At 34.2% G+C, this 25,211-nt stretch overlaps 1 protein-coding gene across 4 annotated transcripts in view; it reads left to right on the plus strand.

Annotated features, from left to right (window-relative positions):
* Nucleotides 1–25,211, plus strand: part of Cul1 (cullin 1) — a 440,744-nt gene that overhangs the window by 159,370 nt on the left and 256,163 nt on the right. For all 4 annotated transcript variants that reach the window (XM_090389115.1, XM_090389118.1, XM_090389116.1 and 1 more), the window contains 3 exons: nucleotides 2,656–2,823; nucleotides 13,190–13,240; nucleotides 16,883–16,973. In XM_090389115.1, coding sequence (XP_090245241.1) covers nucleotides 2,656–2,823; nucleotides 13,190–13,240; nucleotides 16,883–16,973 — 310 coding nt within the window. The remainder of the gene's footprint in view (nucleotides 1–2,655; nucleotides 2,824–13,189; nucleotides 13,241–16,882; nucleotides 16,974–25,211) is intronic.

The raw sequence follows: 25,211 nt of genomic DNA on the forward strand, positions 1-25,211 counted from the left end.
TTATGCTATATTTCTTGGCCAATGTCACAAACCTTTTTGCCATTTTCTAACTCATTAACGATTTTAAATTTTTCCTCTAAATTTAAAATTTTTTTGTTGTAGCTTTCTTCATTTTAAGCATTAATTAAATACACACTTTATATAGACAAGAAATATTAAATCAGCAAAAGCAGTGCTTGCTGATTAAAACAATTAACATAGGATAACTGATGAAGGGGGTTCCCGAATTAGGCTTGTTTCAAAAATAATTGGACAATATACCGTTTATTGCAATGTGTGGTTATAAGAATCAGTTTTGAACGCCTTTGTGATAATTTTCTGAAGCACATTTTTGGAGGTCACAACCAGAAAACAAAAACAATTTGCACTTTCCGGTTTATTGAATTTTTCCATTAGTGCAATATAATTATAAATGGGTAGCAAACTCAATCTTATTGCACTTGTAATAATACCGACAACTGGAATTCTGTGGGATTTTACATTATTATAATGGTGAAATATGTTGTTTCTCCTTCAGTGAAATCTTTAATCATGTAAAAAACAAATTTTCAAAATCTGCTCCTAATTCCTATTTTTGAAGCTTTGTAAACAAAAATTGTGCAGGTAGCGAAACTGCACAAATTGAGGGATGACTGTATGTTGTTTATTATGGTGACAGTTTGATTTGAAAAGTGAGTTGCATGGTTGACCACAATTCCATGTCGAATGTCCAGGGCATGGAGGAATTTGTTTTTGAGAAAACCCTTTTCCATTTTTTGAATATTTGTTCTACAATACCATTCTGAATCTTGTATTTCACCCCGATTGATGCATCTTTCATTGCAAAAATGTGCATCTGAATTTTCAGAAGAATTTTTTTATAGATATTTTGGGGGTTTCTAGTTCTCTTTGAATAATAAATAACAGATGAATGTTCCACCGTTGTTTGCTATAGTAGGACAAGGCAGCAGATTTGATGTGGTTATCTCAGATATTAATGCGAGCAGCAAGTAATCCACTGCTAGACTTTCTAATAAAGGAATCTGAAGACAGGTAATCCAACAGAGAAAGGGAGAAAGGCAAAAAGAGAGTTCACTACCATTCATCAGTATTTATGTGAGGAACAGTAGATATCTATTAGAATAAAGGAATATTATTATCTCTGTGATTGGTGAAATCTTCAAACAGGCAAGCTGATTTGGCAGTGAGAAACTAACTGATGTGGATAATTGCACACCTTGTCCTTCATGATATTATATTAGTTTTGTCATTTGTTTGGACAGGTCAGGGTTTGATTTACAGTGATGACTGGAGAAATTTCTAAAGTTGTCTTCAGTTGAGATTGTAGTTACCTGATCTCAGGCAGAGGGAGTGGGGTTTTCTCCATGAATTATTCTGCGTGTTTCAGCTTCACAACATGGAAATCGGAGGCGCCTCCGTAGCCAGGTGGGAAGGAGCAGTAGTGCGTAGCACACGCTTCCTGATTAGACCGGGGTTCGAGCCCGTCACCACCAAATACGGAGGATGCGGAAAGGTCAGGGAATGACCACCGCATATCTCGGAGCAATATGGCCTTAGTTGCTAATGCTCCTAAAAACCAAATAACAATAACATGGAAATCGGACTATGAACACACACTTGTACAGACATAATATACAGCAGAACAATATGGTCTTAAGTTGCTGATGTGCCTAAAACCAGACAACAGCAACCCACCCCTTTTTAAATTAATGAATAAATGCAAAAAAGCTATTTTCCTCTGATAGCCAAGTGTCTGTAGCCTGCTTTTTGTAAAAGCAATTCCGTAAGCTAGACATTTACCACACTTACTCCTGCATCTTTTTCAACACAGTCATGGATTCTTTAATTTACAGTATACCTCTGAGAATATAAATGGCAGATGTGTAGTGCATTGTTTAAGAACATTACCACTCATTAGCATTAGTAGAATCATATGATACAAGAAAGCAAGCTTATACAACATCAGCCTTAAAAAAAAAAAAAATTCCCATTACATCCATTCATTTGAGAGAAATTTCTGCCTTGAACTTATTCGAGCTATCAACTTCACAATGAACCACGTGCTGGCTAAAGGTAAATTTCAGCACATCTATTCTACAACTGTCTTTCCTCAATTTGAATTTATGCCCCCTCAGGTTCGTAATCTGAGCAAGAGGTGGAATCCCTTCAGCATTGAGCCTGCTCAAATCATTCAAGGCCTTATGCACCTCAATCAGATAACCTCGTAGATGCCTAGTCTCTAGATGCTGCAATTTGTAGAACTTAAGCCTTTCTTGGTAAGAGGACCCCTTTGTTCCCTTTATCAATCAGGGTTCCCCTTACCAATCTTGTTGTTGATTTCGTATTTTTGTGTAATTTTGTGTTTCTTATTTTATTAAATCTCTGTTCTAATCTCCTGTAAGCTGTATTATAAAAACATGTGCATAATGACCCTAATATTGTAGTTAATTTTATATGTTACAATGCTTTCTGCGACTTCAGGAGTGAAAACAAAGTAAAATTATTGTTATATTAAATTTCTGTTTATTATTCTACAAGTGTAGAAAAATAATGATTTTTATGTATAGTGTCATGATTTTTTTTTTTTTTTTTTTATTGTGTAAATTTGTGTATTAAATTCAAGTTTGGGATTGATTTGGTTTTTTTATTTTTCAGGATGGTGTAGATTTAATGGATGAAGATGTTCTTAGGTTTTATACTAAACAGTGGGAGGAGTATCAATTTTCTAGTAAAGTTTTAAATGGGATTTGTTCCTATTTGAATCGGCACTGGGTGAAAAGAGAGTGTGATGAAGGTCGTAAGGGTATTTATGAAATATATCAAGTAATTAGATTTCCATCTTTTCTTCAAATATTTTAATGTAATATAGTTTTAAGCTTCAATTTCCAATACTTATAATGGTTAAAGTTATTTTGTGGCAACTGTCACTTTTTTTTAAAACTGCTTAGATACTTTTTTATTGAATATATCTGGGAAGAAAGTTTCTGAGATTTTAATTTATCATAGGTTTTTTTTTTTTTTTAATTAACAATCAGTGGTACTTTAAAAAAAAAAAGTGTGTGCACTTGCTTCCATTAATTTATCGTAGGTTTTTTTTTTTTTAATTAACAATCAGTGGTACTTTAAAAAAAAAAAAGTGTGTGCACTTGCTTCCATCCCAGTTCTCCAAATTCTTATAAAGTAGCTATTTATGACTATTTTTTCTCTTTCCCTTAACCCCTAGACATAGTGCCTCATAAAAGAGGTACTTAGGTACTTACTGAACTGGAACTGAAACAAAGTGCAAGTTGTGTAAGCTTAAAGAGCTTGTGTGCATTGTGTTAAAATTAAAACTTATAACATGATGATAGACTCATATTAGCATCTTCATTGCCCATTCAATTCTTGATTCTAGGTTTTGTTATTATAGCATGTTGCTCATCTTGAGAAGCTGTAAATTAAATAGACTTATGCCCACAGGAAGTTACTTAGAATTTCCCATTGTCACATTCAGTTTACAGTTCCAAATGTGACAATTCTTTATTTTTTTATTTTTTTCTAATGTAAAGCTTAGAATGTTGTGCTCAGGAAAGTTTCACATAATGAACACTATGCATTATTGAGATGGATGTAACTTTGTGCTGGCTGCTACCATCAGAACTGCAGTAGTTGGATGTCTGTGTACTTCATTATCAGCAGAACCATTTGATATTAGGTTTAAAAAATATAGAAAGGGACAATTCACAATGCTGTATTATGCCATTCTTTTAAGGGAGGGCATAATGTATGAAGTGGTGAAATTCTTAGATACCATACTGTACAAGAAACAACCAACTCTAACACAGCATGCCGACCGGGCTAGCCAGGTGGGTAAAGTGCCTGCCTGGCAACCCAAAGGTCGCGGGTTCGAATCCCGCCTCGGGTTTGGATCAAAGTACTGCAAAAACCTTGGGAGGTGCACTATGGCCACAGAAGCCGATGCGCCAACAACTACCACAAAAAAAAAAAAAAAAAAAAAAAACTAACACAGCATGGACTTTGCAATCTCTTCTGCATATGTTATTCAGACTCCCTTCATTCACAACTGGCAGAGTAGAGATAGCAAGATTAATCACTCTCTGTCCAGATGCTTTTTGGAGTTAGGTTAAGTCTTGCAGACCATCTAGTTGCCAGCCTATGAAAACCAACTTAAAGCTGCATCCTTGAAATATAAGTAATGTTGAGTTTCTCCACAATTCCTGCTCTAACTAATTTCGAAGGTAATTACTTGTACTGCACGATAGAAGACATGAGGAGATGCTAGAGCTTTGCTGTGGCTTTCATTAAGCAAAGTTGATGTTGGCTGTGTGATGATTTATTTACTACCAAGTGTCACAGTGCCTAGTCATTGAGGTGTGGATACCACACTTCAACCCCCTGCTTATGTTGGTTCACACCTAGGTCACCTTCAGTTTATTAGGCATACACAATATTTTTGAACTTTAAACATGGAAGTTACTAAATATTCCACTGATGTTGAAGGTGTGATAGACAATTTAGCTGTCATCAAACATCCTGCTAAAATTCACTATATTGGACATTTAAATAGTTTCAAGTAATGCATGTTGCTGAAGTAAAAAAAGATTTTGCAGCATGTGTGGTACACCTTGGACATCTTTAGGTAAATGTTTAACTTAGTTGATTCAGTCATTTAAAGAAGTATTTAGAAGTAGTGATGGGCATAATCAAATGATTAATAATCAGTTATTTCAATAATTGAAATGTGTTATTATGCAAATTAGTCAATTATGAAATCCACAACAAGGAAACTTAATAGAGAGAGAGAGAGAGAGAGAGAGAGAGAGAGAGAGAGAGAGAGAGAGAGAAAACAATAGGGATTCAAACCTAGTGCTATTTTCACTCGTAGAATAGTCTCTCTCTCATCAATTTCATAGTTGAATAATTTGCATAAAGTCAATTATGAAAATTCTGTTTTCGATTATGCCATCACAGAAGTGAGAAAGTCATGTAAGAGTTAACAAATTAAAGTACAGCAAGCAATCACTAGTGAGTGGGCAATGACACATGTTAATCACTCAAAATTTTTGAAAGAAGATGGATGAACTCAAGAAAAAAACTTCTGAGTCACAAACTTGTGAAAAAAATCCTAACAAGTCAAGCTATAACTCTAGCCTTGCTATCAATACTTGTGCAGAAAGTTGTTCATGTTCCTCTCCTCAAGCAATTTGCTTTTTCTTTTAAATGTTATGCCAGCATTCGAATTCAATCTTCAGTTCAATATAACACACATTCATGTACCTAGGCCATGATTTCTAGATATGTTGAAGAATGTTACATGTAAATTTGTTATGCTAACAGTTTTTAAATTGTCCCACTACCATGTCGGAGGTTGATTACCATAACCAGAAGAATGTTTCTGACTTATAGGCATTTCTGCAACTCAGTTATAGACATTTCTCTTGTTTTAGATTTGCCATAGTTGTTGAGAATCTAAAATGAGAGAAGATTCTGTTTGGTGAGGAAGTACTTAATTGCTAAATATGACTACATGGTGCACAAGTTCCCAGTGAAAAATGTTCTTATAAATGCCAAGATAGCACAAATTATATGAAATTGGCAGTGCATAATTTTAAAATTATGAATTTTTTTTTTGTGAATAAGTTTCCAATAATTCTTGGTGTCATTAAACATAAAGAAATAAAGTAATACATGGTTTTCAGCAGCAGTTGTCTCAGTTTGTGGTAACCTACCAGATCTTATTAAGAAAAAATTGATATATGGTACTTGGTTAGGTAACTAACCAAGGAAGCTTCCTTGCATGCACAAGGAAGCTTGCTATATGAGGTTTAGCAGCAATAAAGTTCCCAGACTGGTGCTGTTAGATCATCTTCTATTAGTTTGAAGATAAACAGAAGTGGTATGTTGTAGTTCAAACTTCATCCAACAAATGATGGTTTTTAAATCTTCATCTTTTTTTCTGAATGTCTTCAGCGGACTGAAAAGAATTCCCTTAAGTACACTTTTCAGTTTACAGAAGAGAAGAAAAAAAAAGTCACAAGGTGCTAGGTCTGGTGAGTGGGGTGCATGTTCACACACAAGAATTTGTTTTTTCGGCCACCAGTTTTTTTGGAAACTGGTGAACAGAGAAAATGTTGTGTGCTGGAGTATTGTCTTGATAGGGCATCCAGCCATTCCACAATTCAGGTCTCTTTGAATTTTTTCACACAGCATTGTCAGAACTTCAATGTAGCATGTTTGATTGACAGTCTGATATGATGGGGCGTATTCAGCCGCGATAATTATTTTGTCTTCTATTGCATTGACATTTTTTTTTTTTAGTTTCTGGGTTGTATTGGAACAGCCAACTTTCATATCTCCTTCAGTTTTTTTCAAAACATCTTTACAAACTTTTGATTCTTCTCATTTGATTCAGAATTTTTTCACCACCTTGGCACACATTTCTCATGCTTAAATTTTCAGTTAAATTTGTTTCTTTGTCCATATTTAGTTCTAATGCAACCATTCTAATGCTTAAACAACAATCACTTCTAATCATGTCCTTACCCAGTCCACATTTTCATGGAAACTGGACTGCCTCGTTATTCATTGTCTTCCACATTCTCTCTTCCTTCTAAAAATCTTTTATTCCATTCAAACATGCAAGCTCTCGACAGTATATTCCTCATAAATTTGAGGAATATACCACTCTTTAAAAATTTGAGGTTGATTTGTTTTGTTTGATTCTTCTGTCTCATTTTTCTGGCAAACTGCAAAAACACAAGGTAAAAAAATCCTCTGTCACTGCAAACCGAATGAGCATGTTGAAATGCGACTTGGCAGTCAACTAGGAAATGGTTTACGGGTCAACTGCTGTACCTTCATTTCATAGGTAGCACTTGGTGTGTTAGTGGCTGTGTGGGCAGGCTCATTATTTAATAGCCACACCTCAAATTTCTAAAGCCACAAATCATTTGGACAAGTTACTGCTCCTCATTTTTTGTTGCATTTGACAGTATTTCCCCTACATAAAAAAAAAAAGACAGAAAAGAAAAAAACTTACAAGTTCACCCATCTATACCACCAAGAATTTGTCTAGTTCTTCCTTGAATTTATCCAACCCATCCACTTCCACAACAACAGATGGAAGCATACTCCAACAGTAAGTCACCTGCTGGCTGCAGGTAAACTTCTACACATCTATACAACCATCCTTCCTCAACTTGAATTTATGCCCCCTTGTGTGTAGTCTCGGCAAGTGTACCATTAACATTCAATGTACTCAGTCCATTCAAGGCTCTCAACATCTCAATCAGATCTCCCTGCAAGCTTAGTCTCAAGACACTGCAATTTGCAGAACCCAAGCCTTTCTAGGTAAAAGCACCCTTTTTGCCCTTCTCTGCACCTGTTTCAGCAGATCTAATCCTTCCTGACGTCAGGTCTCCAGACTTTGTATACAGTACTCAAAGTGCAGCCTAACCATTGCCTTATATAAAGGGATAATCATCTCCTTATCCTTGCTAGCAAAGTTTCTGTATATCATTGACAGCATCCCATAAGCTGTCCTGGCAGCACATCTCACTGCTCAGAGAATTTCATGTCTGACTGCACAATTACCCCGAGGTCTTTTTTTTTTTTTTGTTGCACTGCCATGGGTGTAGTACCACACAGTTGATAAGCTACTCTGGTACTGCTACCATTTTCAGTACCTTGCATTTGTTAATGTTAAACTTCAACTGTCATTTCTCAGCCCACTGACCCAATTTTCCTTGATCGCAATGCAGTAGCTCACCGAGATGACTGCCATTAACCACCCTGCCAACTTTTGTATCATTTGCAAACGTAGACATTAAGCCTGATATATCTTCATCAGTATCATCGATAAATATTGAAAACAACAATGGGCCCAGCACTGAACCCTGGGGAACTCCCCTAATAACATTAGTCCCTGAAGAGCAGTGCCCATTAATAACTACTCTGTCTTCCACTTAACCATCCCTTTATCCATAGCAGTAACTTAACCTCAATGCCACATTGCTCCTGTTTGTATAGCAGTCTTTTATGTGTAACAGTATCAAAAGCCTTCCTGAAATAAGTAAACCCCTACTATTCGCGCGGGGGTTACGTTCCTGAGAAATGCCGCGAATACTGAGTTATGGCTCCCATACTAATAAAAGGGTTCTGTTCCAAAGTATGAAATATATAAGAAAAACTAGTCTAGGTATGTATTATATATACCTTCATAATATGACTATGTACATAGACAGTACATAGTGAAATACAAGCATAATGCATCGAAATGAAAATAAGAAACAATTTAATATTAAATGTAATATTTAGTAGAAATTTCAAACAAATCTTTCAAACCAGCACTTCTGCTAGCTAAAAAAAAACTTATTCCACCAGTGTTATCACCAGTTTCGCTAGTGTTGATAAAGGTGTTTTGCCTCCTCACGAATGATGAGTGAACGTAATGGAATTTTATTTCGAGTTCAGTCTTCTATCCACAAATTTAAAGCTTTTCCATTTTTTCTAATTTAACATCACGAGTTACAGAGCAAATTTTTGAAGCAATTAGCGTGTTTTCACATACACTATGGCAGATTTTTTCTTCCAATTTCTTGATTGATCGTACCGTTGACCCATTGATTTTATAATGTTTTGCCATGGACTTTCACCATTATAAATTTTGTCTAATAACTCGATTTTACTCGTTATTCGTAGCCATATTTTTGTAGGGGTTAGAAAAGAACTTGTCCACAATAAAGTCACTTTCTTTTACCATTAACACACTTGAAAAAGTCTGTTTATTCTAACACTGCAAAACGGTAGATTTTTCACTTTTGTAAGCATATCAATTTATAAATTGATAAATTTATTCAATTTATAAGCATATAAATTAAAAACAAACCATGAAACCTTCCATTACGAGTGCATATAACACAGTGAACAAGGATTAGTGGGAAACGTCCATGCTCGCGATTTTGTCACCCCCACCACCACCCACGGAGCACTGTTTTGACCGGAAAAAGTGATTTTAGCTGTGCCCGTGTTTTTTTCATGGCAGAAAATGTTCACGGCGCTTTAAAATTCACATTTTTTTTTTTTTTTAGGTTTCATTTTATATTAAATCAACGACCGTGGATAGCGGTCACTGATTTGGACAAGACCGTCCCTTTACAAATCCACGCAGTGGTTGCAGTTTAATTGCATGCTTGTTCAGATAGTCCTGCATTAGTTCCTTAACCAATGATTCCCCCCCCCCCCCCAAACAGACTTTAAGCTAACATGTCTAATTACTCATGTCGCCTTTTGATTCCTCCTTTATGGACTGGTGATACATTTGCACATCTCCAGTCCATAGGGACCTCCCCTGAATCCAAGGACGCTCTCATAATTATAGCTAAGGGTATGCTTAATATAATTGGATAGATTCCATCTATCCCAGGAGCCTTTTTTGTCTTCAACAATTTCTCCTCCACTTTCTTTTCGGTTAACACAAAGTCATTTAGCTCCTCGTTAGAGTTCGATAAACTTCTGTCGATTTGTCTGCAACCTGAGCAGGGTCATCAACAGTCAATCCATAGACATCAAGTGGCCCAATGTGATTTGTTCTGCTGTTAATATAAGCATAGAAGTCTTTGCTATTTTCCTCTGCATTCTTTGTCAGAGACCTCATAAGCTCCATAGTTGCAGCAAAGTGTGTGAACATCTAATTAATTGGTGGAATGGGGGATGTGAATTAGAGAATTAGTTACTTCAGGTTTTCATTCCCAGTAAAAAATACTTAGATGTGTCAATTTGCAGTTATCCCTATCCTTGGATATCACTGTTGCATGAATGATCTGGGGAAAAAAAAATTATGTGGATAGAGGTAGTAATTATGAATGATGCATTTTATTTTGTTGGTGAACCTCACAGAGAATTGATTCTAGTGAGGAACTTTCCAATCTGTTCTGTTCTTGTTTAATTCCTTTCCATTGTCAGAAAGGAAACTGACAAAATCATCACCTTAATTGCTGATATATTGACTTCCTACAATTTTTCAATTGAAAAATTGAGAATTATTTCACCTAATTTACAATTAAAAAAAAAAAAGCCACCATCATGCTACATAGTGCTATCCCCAGTGATCAGTTTCATAAAAATGTATATTTGTGGTGGCTGGGTGGTGAGCAGATTTTTATTGTATTTATGACTGCATTTTCCAGTAGTGGAAATTTTAATTAAGCCATTTATTTTAATAACCAGCATTTTGAATCGTCCCTTAAATTCACGAATTTCATTATTTCATTTAAACAGTTAAAGCCATATAACATCTTAATCCCACTTTAATAAGACCCTTAACTGTCCATTAATTCAGTATTTCTCAAACAGTTATCTGCAGATCCTTCAGGGGTACATAGAAAAAATTCCAGATTCTAGGATATCTGTGAATAATGTCAAGAATGTCTTAATAGTTAAAAAAAAAAAAAAAAAAAATTGAAATAATTTATAGTACAGAAACAGTTTTGTTATGCTTAAGGATCTGTGGAAGTTTTTTCAAGCTAAAAAGGGCAGGTTCTTTGTCACTGAAATTTTGAGAATGGTGATTCCTTCACAGTGCCTTAAAACCTAATCTACTTCTCATTAAAGAAGAATTAGAGAACTTTAGATCTCCCTTGTGGGGGGGAGGCCTAATTAGAATAATCAGTTATAGGTAGAGCTATCCCTTGAATCAGTTATATCCAAATTCTCCTTCATACATCCCTCCCTCCATGTATTTTCCAAAGAAGCAGCTGATGATATTCATCATACTGGGATTACTTGAAAAAGTAAACAAAATACACAGCCCAAAACAAATATTCAATGTGGGTAAATTATAATAAGCCTGAAAAAGGAAAAAGTCATCTCTACCAGCATTTAAGAAATTTAAAGATCACTTAACTTTTTTGCTGGGAGAGAATGCAAAAGGGGATTTTAAACTTAGTCTAGTGCTAGATTTGCCATTCCTGTTGAAGGGCTACCAAGTCTAGGTTGCTTGATTGAAGTGAAGGAAATATTTCCTATACTTGGTTTCATTGAATATTTTTAGTGATTTAAATCCTGTATTTTAAGTCTTGAATATGGTATAGATAGTACTGTAATTATTGTGCCAGTAATTGCTTAAAATAGGGTAACATTAAAATATGGCCCGATTTTGTTTGTTTGTTCATAAACTATTTATAACATTGTGTGTTATAAATAGATCATTTATGGGAGAGAGAGGACATAAGAAGATTTAGCACAAGAAAAGTACAAGCATTAAGGGAAAACAAAGGATTTAGATCAGCAGTCATGAGCAGTAATATAGAAAGGCAAATGTTACTGAATCTAAAGAATAGTAATGGTGTACTTGTAAATAGCAGAGAAGGCATAATTCAAATAGCAGAAAACTGCAGCAGTGGGGAAGATGGAGCACAAATTAGCAACACATACAATATACCTGATGAGGTAGAACGTGCATTGAAGAAAGATCAAAAAGCCCTAGGTGAAGATGAAGTTGCTGTAGAGTTGTTAAAATTAGGAGGAAGAGACATGACACAGAAACTGGTAATACTTTTTACAAAATACATTAGGAAAGTATTTTCCTAATGTATTTTGATAATGTACACAAAATATACACAAATGTACAATTTTGTAATGTACACAAAATACATTGTGACACCTGAGTGGAATAATATAGTCATAATTTTGCTGCATAAGAAAGGAGATAAATCATAAATTGGAGATTATAGACCAATTAGCATATCTGCAGTTTTTTTTCACAAGGATCATTACTAACAGATTAGAAAGAATATTTGATGAGAATCAACCAAAAGAGCAAGCTGGCTTTAGGACAGGATTCTCAACTATGGATCACCTTAACATAATATTGCAGCTAATGGAGAAAGAAAATGAATATAAAACACCATTATGCCTGGCATTTGTGGATTATGAAAAGGCATTTGACTTCATACAGCAATGGACAGACAAGGCATAGACACCACAAACATTATGATTTTGAAGAAAATATATAAGAAAGCTACCTAATTCATTAGACAAAGACAATAATAAATTTAAAATTGAAAAAGGAGTTTGACAAGGAGTCACAATATCTCCAAAGTTGTTTACTGCTGCCCTTGAAGAATCTTTCAGAAGATCGGACTGGTTGCAGAAAGGAGTCAATGTGAATGTAGAGTACCTAAACCATTTATGATTTTCAAATGACATTTCCTCTAATCCTTTGGGATCATAAGCCATGATCCCAAAGGATTAGAGGAAAATCTTAATCAGTTTTGCAGAGTTAGTAGGGATTTTGGACTAATGATTAATATGGTTAAAACAAAAGTAATGATGAACATATATGCCACAGGAAAGGATATAATCATTGAAGGAGCAAAAATTGAAAATGTGGATTCATATACTTGTCTTGGACAAGTCATTGGCTGTAATAATGATAAATGGCTGGAAGTCAAGAGAAGAATAAATTTCGGATGGATAGCATTCAGGAAATATAGTCAGATACTGAGGAGCAATATCCCAATTTGTCTGAAATATAAAATAATGTACCATAGTATACTTCCCACCATGACTTTATGGAAGTAAAATAAAGCACTCACCAAAAGAATGTAAGACAAGTTGAAAACTACACAGCAAAGAATGGAACAAATTATATTAGGAATCAGACTGTTGGATAAGAAGAGAAACACACAGATTAGGCAGTGGAACTCAAATAATGGACATTCTTATCAAAACTAAAGAACTGAAATGGACTTGGGCAGGACACAGCTCGAAGACATGATGACAAATGGACTAAGAAGATAACAGAATGGTACCCAAGAGGAGCTAAATGAAAATCTGGAAGACAACAATGGAGATGGATAACAATGGATGAAATTCAAGGGTTTGTGTGCAGTAAATGGATGGCCATTGCACAAAACAGAAGGAACTGGAAAGTTGCTGGAGAGGCCGTCCTGCAGTGGATTGAAAATGGCTGATGATGATGTGTATGGAAAAATATACCTTGATATATGTCTTTCACTCAACATATGAGCCTCACCTAACCAGTTAAATATATAAATTGAGAGATACCTGTAATCTTTCTTAACGTATATTGTAGATTGTTTTCTTTGAGTAAATGTTATGAGCAATTAATTATTAATAAGTTCATATTAATGATGTGTGTTAAATCACAATATCGCTTTCTCCTTAGCTTGCACTGGTGTCTTGGAGAGATAATCTTTTTAGGCCATTGCACAAACAGGTAAGCTTCTTTTGCTATTTTTGTAGTATTTTTTATTTTATTTTCTTTTTTTTTCATGAAAATCCCAAAGACGAGAGGTATTAGAACCTATAGTACTTAGTACCGTGCTTGGGTTGGAGGTTGAGAAGACAAGAGAAGATATTTGTTGACGTTAGACTTGAACTTCTGTACGCTGAAATTTTCAGGAAATGCAGAAAACAGCAGTTGAATGAATAAACAAAGATGAAAAGTTGATAAAGTTTTAAAAGGATTGAAATCAACAGAGTTGTCTTTGCCCCACTGGAGAATTACCTAGATATCAGCATTTAAGGGTTTGGTAGCGGATATCCGAGAAGTTGAAGCTGATTGAACAGGGCAAGGTTTCTCAAAGTGGAAAGTGGAATGCAATGTGCTATCGTCGACAGAACTATGGATAGATTTCCAGTCAATGGAAGGAGGTTATTAATATACAAGAAGAAAAGAGTGGGGGGAAAGAACTGAACCTTGGGGGACACCAGCATTAGTGGAGAAGTCATAGACAGAGAGCCATCCACCATCACCCTCACTGAGCGATCAGAGCGAAAACTGGATATCCAATTACAAAAAACAGTTGGCAAACCATAAGATGGAAACTTGTTTAGAAGACCTTTATGCCAAACACGATTGAAAGCCTTTGAAATGTTAAGAACAACTGCTTGTGTTTCACTGAAATTTTCCATTGAATTTGTTCATAAATGGATAACATAAGCCAGAATATCACCAGTGGATTGACACTGATGGAATCCATCTGGCAATCATTAATCAGATGGAAGGTTTCTAGGTAGTTTAAGAGTTGGCAGCTAAAAACACTCACACTTTAGTTTGAGTGTTTTTAGACAATTTATTTATGATAGTATTTTTTCAATAAAATATTTTAAAATGAATTCTTTAGTTGTTTCACTGATATAAAAAATTAATAAATTTTATTTTAATGTTTATGCTCTAGTGTTTCTTTTAGCCTCTTGCTAGGAAATAAAGATATAATTCAGCATCCTGACTGAACAGAACTTATGATTCCCTCTTCATAATCAAATAAAGTTAAGCTTTAAACTCTGAAATACATTTCTGGTTGCAAAATATGACATAAAATAAGAATAAAACAGAATACTTTCTCTCTACCTGCTTGGACAGGTCAAATGCTAACTTACAAAGGAAACAAGTATGCAGCAAGTAAGCAGCCTCATTTGTTTGGAATATGTTTCAGTTATAAAAATTCAACCATGACTGTGAGTTCATTGAGAATAACATCAATATGATTAACACTGGTGCAAGTGGATCACTTATTTTGCAGGATAGCAAGAATAGAAAGTTGCAATAAATAGTATGGGAGATGACTAAAAAGTCACCCCTCCATACAGCTGTATTGCAGTTTTTGAGCATAACTATAAAAGAATGAAGTGAGATAGGTAACATGCCATTTTGAAGTTGGATAGTAAATGGACATAATTTCATCTACATAATTTCCTTATTGATGAGTGATATATTTCTGATACTATTTTTGCAAAAATTAATTCCGTTTTTAAAAATGATTTTGTTGAAGTGCTCCAAAAAATAAATTAATGTACAAATTGTGTTATGTCTCAGGTGCATTCAGTGTTTTGAAAATAAATGAATTTATTTTATTTTTCTGTGTTAATAAAAAGTTAAAAGTAAATTTATAGATATCTCCTTGATATTAATATCTAAAATTATAACTTTTATGGAACACTTAATAAAACTGTATAGCTTAATGTTCTCTAAACTTAGCTGTCCGATTTAGTTACAACTGTATAATATTGATATACTCTCCTCCTTATATATATATATTGTATTTGCATAATGACATTAAGAAAATAAAGTGAAATAAATAAGAAAATAAATATAAATATATTGAGAGGCATATGTTTTAATTTGATTTTAATTTTATATATGCAAGTGGTAGATGACTTTCATCAACCGGTGAAATACCACCACTTTGCTTATTGGAGGCTTGAAGTGACGAAACCCATGTTTTTCCCCCCATACTTCTTCAACCCATGCACGGTACTAAGTACTATAGGTGTTGATACCTTTCGTGTTTGGGGGGTTTTCATAAAAAAAAATATATATATATATATATATTTATCTTTTTTTTTTTCTTCTTCTTTTTCTTTATGTATCTCTTAATTTACTTCATGTTCATGACTCTTACATAACAATACTGCATTAAAATTACATTTAATCCAAGGTTTTTAACATACATTACATAGAAAGACAATTGGTGTACCCCCCCCCCCCCCAATATTAGTGAAATTTGGAATGATGACTCATTTTTAAAAGGCCAGAATATAAAATTTCCTGAAAATCCATCTACTAGAAGTTGGATTGTTACTTGCAGATAAGTGGACAGTTGAAGACAATAGGTGCAAAAAAAAAAAAAAGTCATTTGTATTCCATTGATGACCTTATTATATCCGTTTTTGATATATGTGAAAATTTTAGTTATTAGCATGATACCTAATTTCAGCATGAGACTTTGTTCATTTCTAGGACATTACTTAGAACATATTTATATTTCACTCTTTCTTGTGACATGACATCTTAAGGATATCAGCTATATAGTGGGTGCCCATTCTTCTAACGTCCGTTATTCATGGATCTAATTGACAATTTCAGTTGACAGTTGTAGGCCTTCTAGACCTTTTATATCTGCAAGGCTATCCCTGCCATGGCAAAATTGGGATACCTCTACTGCTGCACATGAAGTATTACCAATTATTTGTTGTGTTCTAATGTTATTTTCTTATAAGAATATTCATTGAGTGCAAAATTGGAGATTTCTTTTCATTTTCAGCTTGTTTTTTGACATAGCATTGTGAAATTTGTAGGTAACTATAAAAAAATAGTTACCTACCAATTTACTGGTTAAACATATAGAGAAGATAACATTATGCACAAGCATTTTGAAACCTATAAAAAAAAATAGTTACTTACAAATTTGGTGGTTAAATTTATAGAGGATATAACATTATGCACATAATATTTAGGGATTTTAACCCTTGCCTTTTTTTTTTTTTTAAGCTATGCTCAACTTATCACTTGCCTTTTGTATACTTAGTACACAAGATGCTACCTTTATTTTGAATTTGGCATCCAAATTCCTGGACTGAGTCCTACTTGTACCTCAGCATTTTGTTGAAAATAGAGCATAAGTAAATCATGATTAACGTTAAAGAAATATTAAATACCAATTGGCAACATTTAATATTTGATTATTACACATTCAGATGATTAAGTTTCACGCATTGTTTAATAAAACCAATTTAGTTTGAATTTTTTAACTAAATCTTGGGGCTGTGATCATTACAGAAGAAATAATAGTTAAATTATAGTGTTTTTCGTTAGACAGTCAACAATATAGAAAAAGAAAAATCTGAAAATTTGTGTTACTTTTTTTAAAGTTTATTGGGTTGCGATTTCCCCATGAGATTACTTTGATAATTCTTATATATCTGGTCATATTGTTGTTGAATACAAATGTACTTATTTATGTAATGGAAAATTAAGCTGATTAGTTAAAGTTGGTTGTAACGTATTGTATTATCAAATAAATTGATGCTATAGGGAAGAGAATCCAAGGATTAAAAAATGTATATATTTTTTTAGGTTACCAGCGCAGTACTGAAGCTTATTGAAAAGGAGAGAAATGGTGAAACTATTAACACTCGTCTTGTAAGTGGTGTGATGAATTGTTATGGTGAGTTTCTGATCATATTTTCTTGTTGAAGCACTATCACATTTTCATATTAGATCACTTTTTCGATTTTAAATCATTGAAAAATAATTGAACCTTTTAAATGGAACAGCCAGAAAACGATTTTTCAATCGTTTGCTTTCTTTTGATACATTTATCAATATTTGGTAAATGTATCAAATCAGTCTGTTTGATAAGAGTTTGTATGGCTTTTCATTTTCAATGTTACTGTGTTTTCTCAAATGCTTTCTCCCCCCCCCCCCCCCTTTTGAGCCAAAAATTTAGTTGCACAGCTTTGTCAATTTTCTCCGAAGGCAGAGTTGCTCCTAAAGCTATGTCTAGTTGAGCAAATAAAAATGTGTTTTTATTAACTTCAGAAATTTTTTTTATAACAGTTATTTACTCATCTGGTTGCAGCCTAAAAGAAGTCAGTGCAACTTTAATATACTTCACTTGGTTATATGGCAGTTTTGGGTATAACGTGAGTGTGATCATGTCCCCAAAGAAGAACATAGAAAAATGAAGCTTATGGCAAAACATGAATTTCACAATAGACACTTTCAGGGGCAAACTCCGTCACACGGAGTGGAAAACATCCACTACAGTGATTTCCGAAGTGTGGAATGCTGAACTATTGTATTCTCCTCTGTGCTATATTTTCTCAATTAGACTATTAAATTTTCATAAACAACAGTTCTTCCCTCTTTCTTCTCTATTTGGGATGCAAAAAAATATATACATTGATGAAACCTTAATTGCACGCAGGACACCCGCAAAAATGAAATTTAGGTCTGAGAGGGGAACCAGCTACTACATTTGTAGTAGCTATGTATTCTGTTATAAATTTTTGTAAACAGCAATATGTGATATTCTTTTCAGGGAAGAAATCATATATAGAATGGTAGAAACTGCCAAAGACATAATGCAAAGTTTGCGTGAATTGACAAATGGTTTGTATATTTTTTATAAGTTGCTGCTGCTAGCCACAGCTCCTCTGTAATTTTACTGCATAATTTTGCCTACATGATGATTTTCACAAATATACCTTAATGCCATCACTCAAGGTACTTGTTGGGAATGGGGGGGTACAGTTTTATGTACCCTTTCATTTGACCACTCAGCTGTAGTAGCTGTTAGATTATGTGGCTTGGGCTGTTTCTTATTACCTATTTATGTGGTATACAGGTAGCCTTTGGTTTGCGATGATTCACAATAACGACGGTTTTGAAACCAGAAGGCCAAAAATATCAAAAAACTATAAAAAATTTCAAAAATGTGCAAATACTAGATATGATATAAAGAAACAGCACAGCCAATCAGAAATGAGAGCTATACCCATCTATCATCTAAATCAATCAGAGATGAGGTGGCCAGAGGTGAGAGGAACACTCAGTTCACTTGTTGGTGTACTATTGGTAGGCCATTATCCTACAGTGTCAATTTATTAGTTTAAAATTAATAAAATAAGAGCCACCATGTCTAGTAAGAGGTGCAGTTAAAGCCAAGTGAATGTGAAAATGTCGCTAAAAAGTCACGTAGATCTGTCACTTTGGAAAAAAAGATGGATTCATAGAATGAATGGTAGACAGACACATGTCTTAATGTGTGTGTAGAAGTATGAAATTGCCACCATCAACTGAGTACCATAATGAAAAATGCTGGTATAATAATTGTGGGTGGATGACTTAAATCAAAAAACATTCCGTTGATTCAAACTGTTATTGCTGACAGGCAAAGTCAATTTTTGAATATCTTAAGGAAAAAGAGGGTGGCGATGAGACTTTTTAGGTAGCAAGGGATGGTACATGTGATTTAAATCTCGAAGTAAGTGTCGCTATGTGAAATTAAGTGGTGAGGTGGCAAGTGAAGATGCTGAGGCAGCTGCAGCATTTCTTGCAGAGTTTCAAGCCGTTGTACAGGAGGGTAATTGTCCTCCTGATCTCATTTTTAATGTTGAGACTGGGCTCAATTGGGAGAAATTGCCATCACGAACCTTCATTGCCCATGAAGAGCAGTTTGCACCAGGTTTCAAGGCCTGGTGCAGACATGCTCCAGGCCTTGAAAGCATGTGCCTTTGTTTAGGCACATGCTCTCAAGTGCCTAAACAAAGCGATATTGGCAGGCTACTGGAAATGGAACAGGACTTGGGTGACACAAGAAATCTTGGATTGGTACACAAACTATTTTTGCCCCCTACTGCACTCCATTTTTATCAAGAGAATGAGTTACCAGCTCTTCTTTTGGACAATGCCCCTGGTCATCCTGCAAACCTTGCTGAAGTCAACATCTCTGAACATCAACGTTGTTTACCTGCCACCAAACACCACCTTCAGTTTTGCAACCAATTGGGGGTGGGGGTAATAGCACTTTAAAGTCTGTCATCTGTCTGCCAAACCTTCATGGAAATGGCGAGAGTTTTGGCTGGTCAGACAAACCTATCAAGCATTATTAGCACTCATTTGACATTTTGAAGGGCATTAATAACATCAACGCGGCTTGGTAGGAAGTGTCAGTGAACTGTTTGAATGAAGTGTCGCGAACAATGTTGAAGATGTTAGCAGGCTGGTGCAACGGTTGGGATTGAATGAGGTTATAGCTGTTGGATAGCCATGGACAGAAGCTTTCTAATGAAGACTTGGAAGAATTGGCTGAAGAACTAAGCTAACAGGAGGAGGAGGAGGAGGAGAAAGAAAAAGATGAAGAGCTTCCCTCAAAACCTATGACTGCAATCAATCTACAGTGCATCCTTTCGGCCATGGAGACCCTCACTGATGAGCTCTGTGAGATTGACCACAACTGGGAGCAAAGTGCAAAAGTGAATGGAGCGTCCATTGGCCCTTATTCTGAGATTCTCAAAGAAAGAAAGAGGAAATCTCAACAGTTAACACTGCATCTTTTTTTCAAAAAGAGGGAAAATCCAGATTAAAACCGTTCAGTCTGTGCTTCGAGCAAATCAAAATAAATGTACGAAATTAAATTTTTTTTATTTAATTAAATTTAGTTTGGTTATTTTATTACTGTATTACATTTAATTGATTTATATTCGTAAAATGCTGTTTTTACATTCATAGCATTCATTTCAGAGCTTTAAATATAATAATATATTACTTGTGTCAATTTTGAGAGGGGCATGGTACATAACTCATTGACGTCTCAACAACTTACATTATATAATTAGGTTCATTTTACACTAGTTTTTTTTTTTTTTTTTTTGTGACAGTTCCTTCAGGAATGGAACCCCATTGTCAACAGAGAGCTGCCTGTTACTCTAAATTGTATTCCATCCGAACATGTCTCATTTGGAAATGTGGGATTGTTATATAACAAATTCACTATTTTGAAATTTTATTTTTTAACTACAGTGAAACTTCCCTTTAACGGACAGCCATGGGGAACGAAAATTTGTCCATTAGAGAGAAGTGTCTGCTAACAAGAAGTCTGAGGGAGGAAAAAAAAAAAAAAGAAAGAAAGAAAAATCGTTAAACGTTTAATGTTAAATTAAATTATATACAGATTTTGCACAATATTTTTGTAAATAATATACATACAATTGTGCTATGCATATTATGACTTTATCTTAAGAAAAATACATACAGTAATCACCTATTTTCTTCTGCACCTTCTTCCAGCTGATAATTTTGTTTTCAACATTTGTTTGGAGTGAAGAAACCATCGAAAGTCCTTCAGTATCTTCTTCAGCGGCGAAAAACATTTTTAAACGATTGATTTGTATGAGCGCTTCTTCTATTTTCATCGGTGGTTCGTCGTTAATATGTTCTTCGACAGAATGACCTCCTTGCATTTCTTCATCCTCATGAGGAACTTCTTGAAAAATGTCGATGATAATGTCGTTGATATCTATAGCACCATCTTCTGTAGTGAGGTTCGAGTCTATATCTTTGTAGCCAGGGTCACTTGTAGCTGAAGTATTGTACATTATCAATAGATGTTGAAGTTCTTGTTCTTCTTGGTGCTCCACATTGCTGTTCCCAACTTCAATTTTTGCGTTTGAGAAGCCAGACTTTACAAAACAGTTCACGACAGTTTGTTTTCTAATTGCGTTTACTGAAGAGGTGATCCATTGAATCGCATCTAGGATGCTGAGTTTCTTTGGAAGGTCACTCGCACATGTTACATCATTCGTGTTTGCAATGAGATGTCTTAAAACACGTTTTCTGTAGTGAAGTTTAAATTTTTTTATTATCCCTTGATCCAAGGGCTGACACTCTGCAGATGTTTGGTGGCAGAAAAACGATTTGAATGATACAATTCAATGTGCAGGTGAGATGCAGTTATCCATGAAAAGAATAATTTTTCTGTTTTGACGAATCATGTTTTGGTTAAAGTGACTTATCCATTCGCTCATGATATCTCGTGTCATCCACGCTTTTTTATTAGACTTCCAGTCAACATTCAAAAGATTCAACTTTATGCCCTTGAAACAACGAGGATTTTGTGGTTTTCCTATAACAAGAGGTTGTTCAAAGTCTCCCAGCATATTTGTACACAATAGTACAGTCAAGCGTTCCTTAGAAATTTTTCCGCCCTGGCACTTTTCGTTTTTTAGACTCACTGTTTTTTCAGGAAGAGCTTTAAAAAACAACCCTGTTTCGTCACAGTTGTAAATATCCTTAGCTTCAAAATCACGACATAAATCTTCCAATTTGACGGTCCACTCTGTTACAACCCCAGTATCAACAGATCCACCTTCACCACTTACGGTTTTCCAAGAAATTTTATGCCGAGTTTTGAACTTGTCTAGCCATCCCACAGAAGCTTTGAACTCATTTATTCCCATAGATTTTGCAACCTCCAAAGCCTTTTCCCTAACAATAGACCCATTAATGGGAATTTTTTTAGCACGTGCGCCGACAAAACCACTCGTACGTAACATTGTCAATTTGAAGTCCAACAGTTTTCGGGAATGATTTTTGAACCTGATCATTTCCGTGTTGCCAAAATTGTTTGAGCAGTTAATTTTTTTCCCCCCTTTAGGATGTCGATTTCCTGCGTCTTCCCGATTTTGAATTTTGCAGCGAGATTGCGAACACTATTTTGCCGATCGTACGCATTAATGAGTTCGACTTTATCTTTTAAAGTTAAATGTTTACGAGAAGACATTGTGCACTTCACACGACACTTGAACAAAACTGAAAACTGAAACTCAAAAGACGAAAGGCCGACCAAATCCCCCCCCCTGCACACACCGAATTCATCAGAAGTTTTATGCGTGCCTTAAAATTCTTGAAAAAGGGTTTAAACTGCGACGTAAACCTTGATAAAATTCAGAGAATCGGAAATAGAAAATAAACACACGATTGAGGCAATACGTGGAAGAAACGTTCTTAGAAAAAGTGCCGCGAGCTCACCTGCTTTCCGTTATGGGGAGATCAAATTAAGTGCTAATCTAAACGAAACAGTGCAGATTGCCTGTCTGCGTCCGTTACAGAGAATGTCCGCTAGACAGAAGCTGAAAACACGTTAAAACCAATAGAGGAGAGTTGGGGAATCTGAAAATGTCCGTTGTAGAGAGATGTCCGTTAAAGAGAGGTGTCCGTTAGGAGAAGTTTCACTGTATATGAAGCACTGCTGTTTAATATTATAAAAGAAAAACACATCCAAAATGAAATTTGCATACACAAAAATACCTACTTAATAGGTAATCTTTTTGTATTCATGTTAAAAACTTGGGGGGGGGGTGCAACTTAAATATAACATGGAGTTCCCCTGATGCTCGTGTTATATTGAGGTTGCACTGTATTTTGTTTATTACTGATATTTATTTTTGATATATATATAATCTATTATGAAATATTGGAATAGATGTAAAAGGTATGCAAATCAAATTGCTGCCATGAATTGTAGATTGAACATTACATCAGTCTGTAATCTAATTACTATTGTAAGAGTGTAATTGGTACTACATAGTATTCAAAGTGTATTAAAACATTGGCATAAAAGTACCCAGCAGGCCATAAGGCCAAAAGAACCTATAAAGACTAAGATAGCCCATGTTGGTTTACATTGTTATACCCTAGAAATAAACATAATTAGCAATAAAAAACAATATATATATATATATATATAATAAAATAAAATAATGATTATGCAGTTAATTATTGATAATCGGATACATTGAATGGCACTTTTCAAGGGCTAACACCATTCAATGTATCCCACCAATAATTAGCAAAACTATCTGTTTCTGATTGTTATCTGCTTGTTTAACTAGGTCCAAATAATTAAACATAAAGGCAATCTATACTAAACTTTAAATTTAACAGCCAACCCGACAGATAGCTTTGAAAAGAATATACAGAATATAATACAGAAGAAGAGTGTCAACCATAATTTTCACTTCAGATGTAGTATTTTTTATTTATTTTATACATGTGCAAAAGAAAGTTATGCTGACATAAGGAGAAAGGAGGTAAGAATAGGTATAGTAATAGTACCTCAATTTCCCTTGATTTGCTCTAATAGATCCTGAGGTATAAAATTTTAAAGTTAGAAAGGAAAAAGTGAAAAGCAAAGAAATTAGCTTTTTATAATGGTACTTAGGATATACTGGGAGCATAACTGCCTGACCCTTTAATAAGGGATCCTGGTATAACTACAAATGGTATTTAATGGACAAAAACAGGATTACATAATGAAGAAATATAGAATAACAATTATAGATAATAATACTAATAAGGAAATAAAAGAAACAACTATTACCAAATGTAGGAATATTTAAATAAATTGACATTTGTAAGAATTTTATAATAATTAAAATAATTCATCCTATCTGATATAGTAATAAATTGCAGACCATCATTACAAAACAGTTAAATTAAAAATAACCAATTACAACAATAGGAAGTTGCAGCTTACCACCCTATTCTGTACCGAGTATAAAGAATGAATTTTTTGAGCACATGTTACCTATTATAAAACAAAGCAACAACAGCACCCTCTCAGTTCAGATAACTGCAGGACAAACTAAATAAATTAAAAAATAATTAATAATTTATAAAAGCAAAGAAAGCAGCACCCTCTGAATTTCGTGTAACTATTAAGATTAAATTTTCTTGTATTAAGATTAAATATGATTAATAAACAAATACGCATTTACCTAATACAATTTTCTTAAAACTGCCATATAAACGTAAAGCACGATTGGAAGCTTTCCACATATGGATTACTCTCACCTATGAAGCTATAGAAAAAAATATAGGCTTTAAGCTAAACAACACAACCTACAAAGATATTTGATATGTCTATAATCAAACAGCAATTAAAGAAAATGCAAACTAAGTTCATAATAACAACAATAAACAAAGCAACCAACAATTATAGCATTATATGTAAAAACTTTTATACTTCCACATTATTAAATGAGTTCAATAATACCACAACTTACAAAATGGTAACATCTAACAGTAACAACATCATTAAGAAATTACTGGCCATGCACAAAAGATTAAAATTAAGTAACCCAAACACCAAATTTCCTTGTGTACATTGGTTACCTAATTAGTTCCACAAATCCCCAATAGGATTCAGATTTATCACATCATGTAGGAACAGCTATGCCAAGCTCCCACATCAAAAACTGGAATCTCTACTAAACATCATATTAAGTAATATAGGAGGTGTATTCTTAATAACACCCCCAATATTAGAATGTTTAAATAACTCCAATACTATTGAACATATAAGTACATTCAGTTTTAAAAACTTGTTTACTAGTATTTCCCATAACTTAAAATATGTATTTAGTAATTATTATAAGGAGTACAAAAACATATTACCATGCCAACAGAATTATTGGGACTGCTTAATTAACTTATGTTTTTTCAATAGCTACATATTTAATGGGGGTCTGCAGATCATGCTTAGTTGCTAACCTCTATTTGCATAATTTTGAAAGAAACTTAAATAAAAACTTAATACTTTACTGCTACATAGATGATCTAATAGTAATAAATGAATCCAACTTTCTTGAAAATATAGTTGAGCACTACTCACCTGAATTAGAGCTAGAATGTACTAATAAGCATAGTACCAGTACAGCTACCCATCAAAATATAGAAATTTACAGAGAAGATAAAATATTATACACTAAAGTATATCACAAGCACAAAGAATTCAGATTTAAAATGATTAGCCTAACACGCTGGCATTCTAATATTTCAAAGATAATTCACAGGAATATCATTGCTTCATAAAGCTTTAGACTGATAAAAATATGTAATA

This window comes from Mastigoproctus giganteus, chromosome 14 (genome assembly GCF_048544385.1).
Source record: "Mastigoproctus giganteus isolate SK-2022 chromosome 14, ASM4854438v1, whole genome shotgun sequence".
NCBI classification, from domain to species: domain Eukaryota; kingdom Metazoa; phylum Arthropoda; class Arachnida; order Uropygi; family Thelyphonidae; genus Mastigoproctus; species Mastigoproctus giganteus.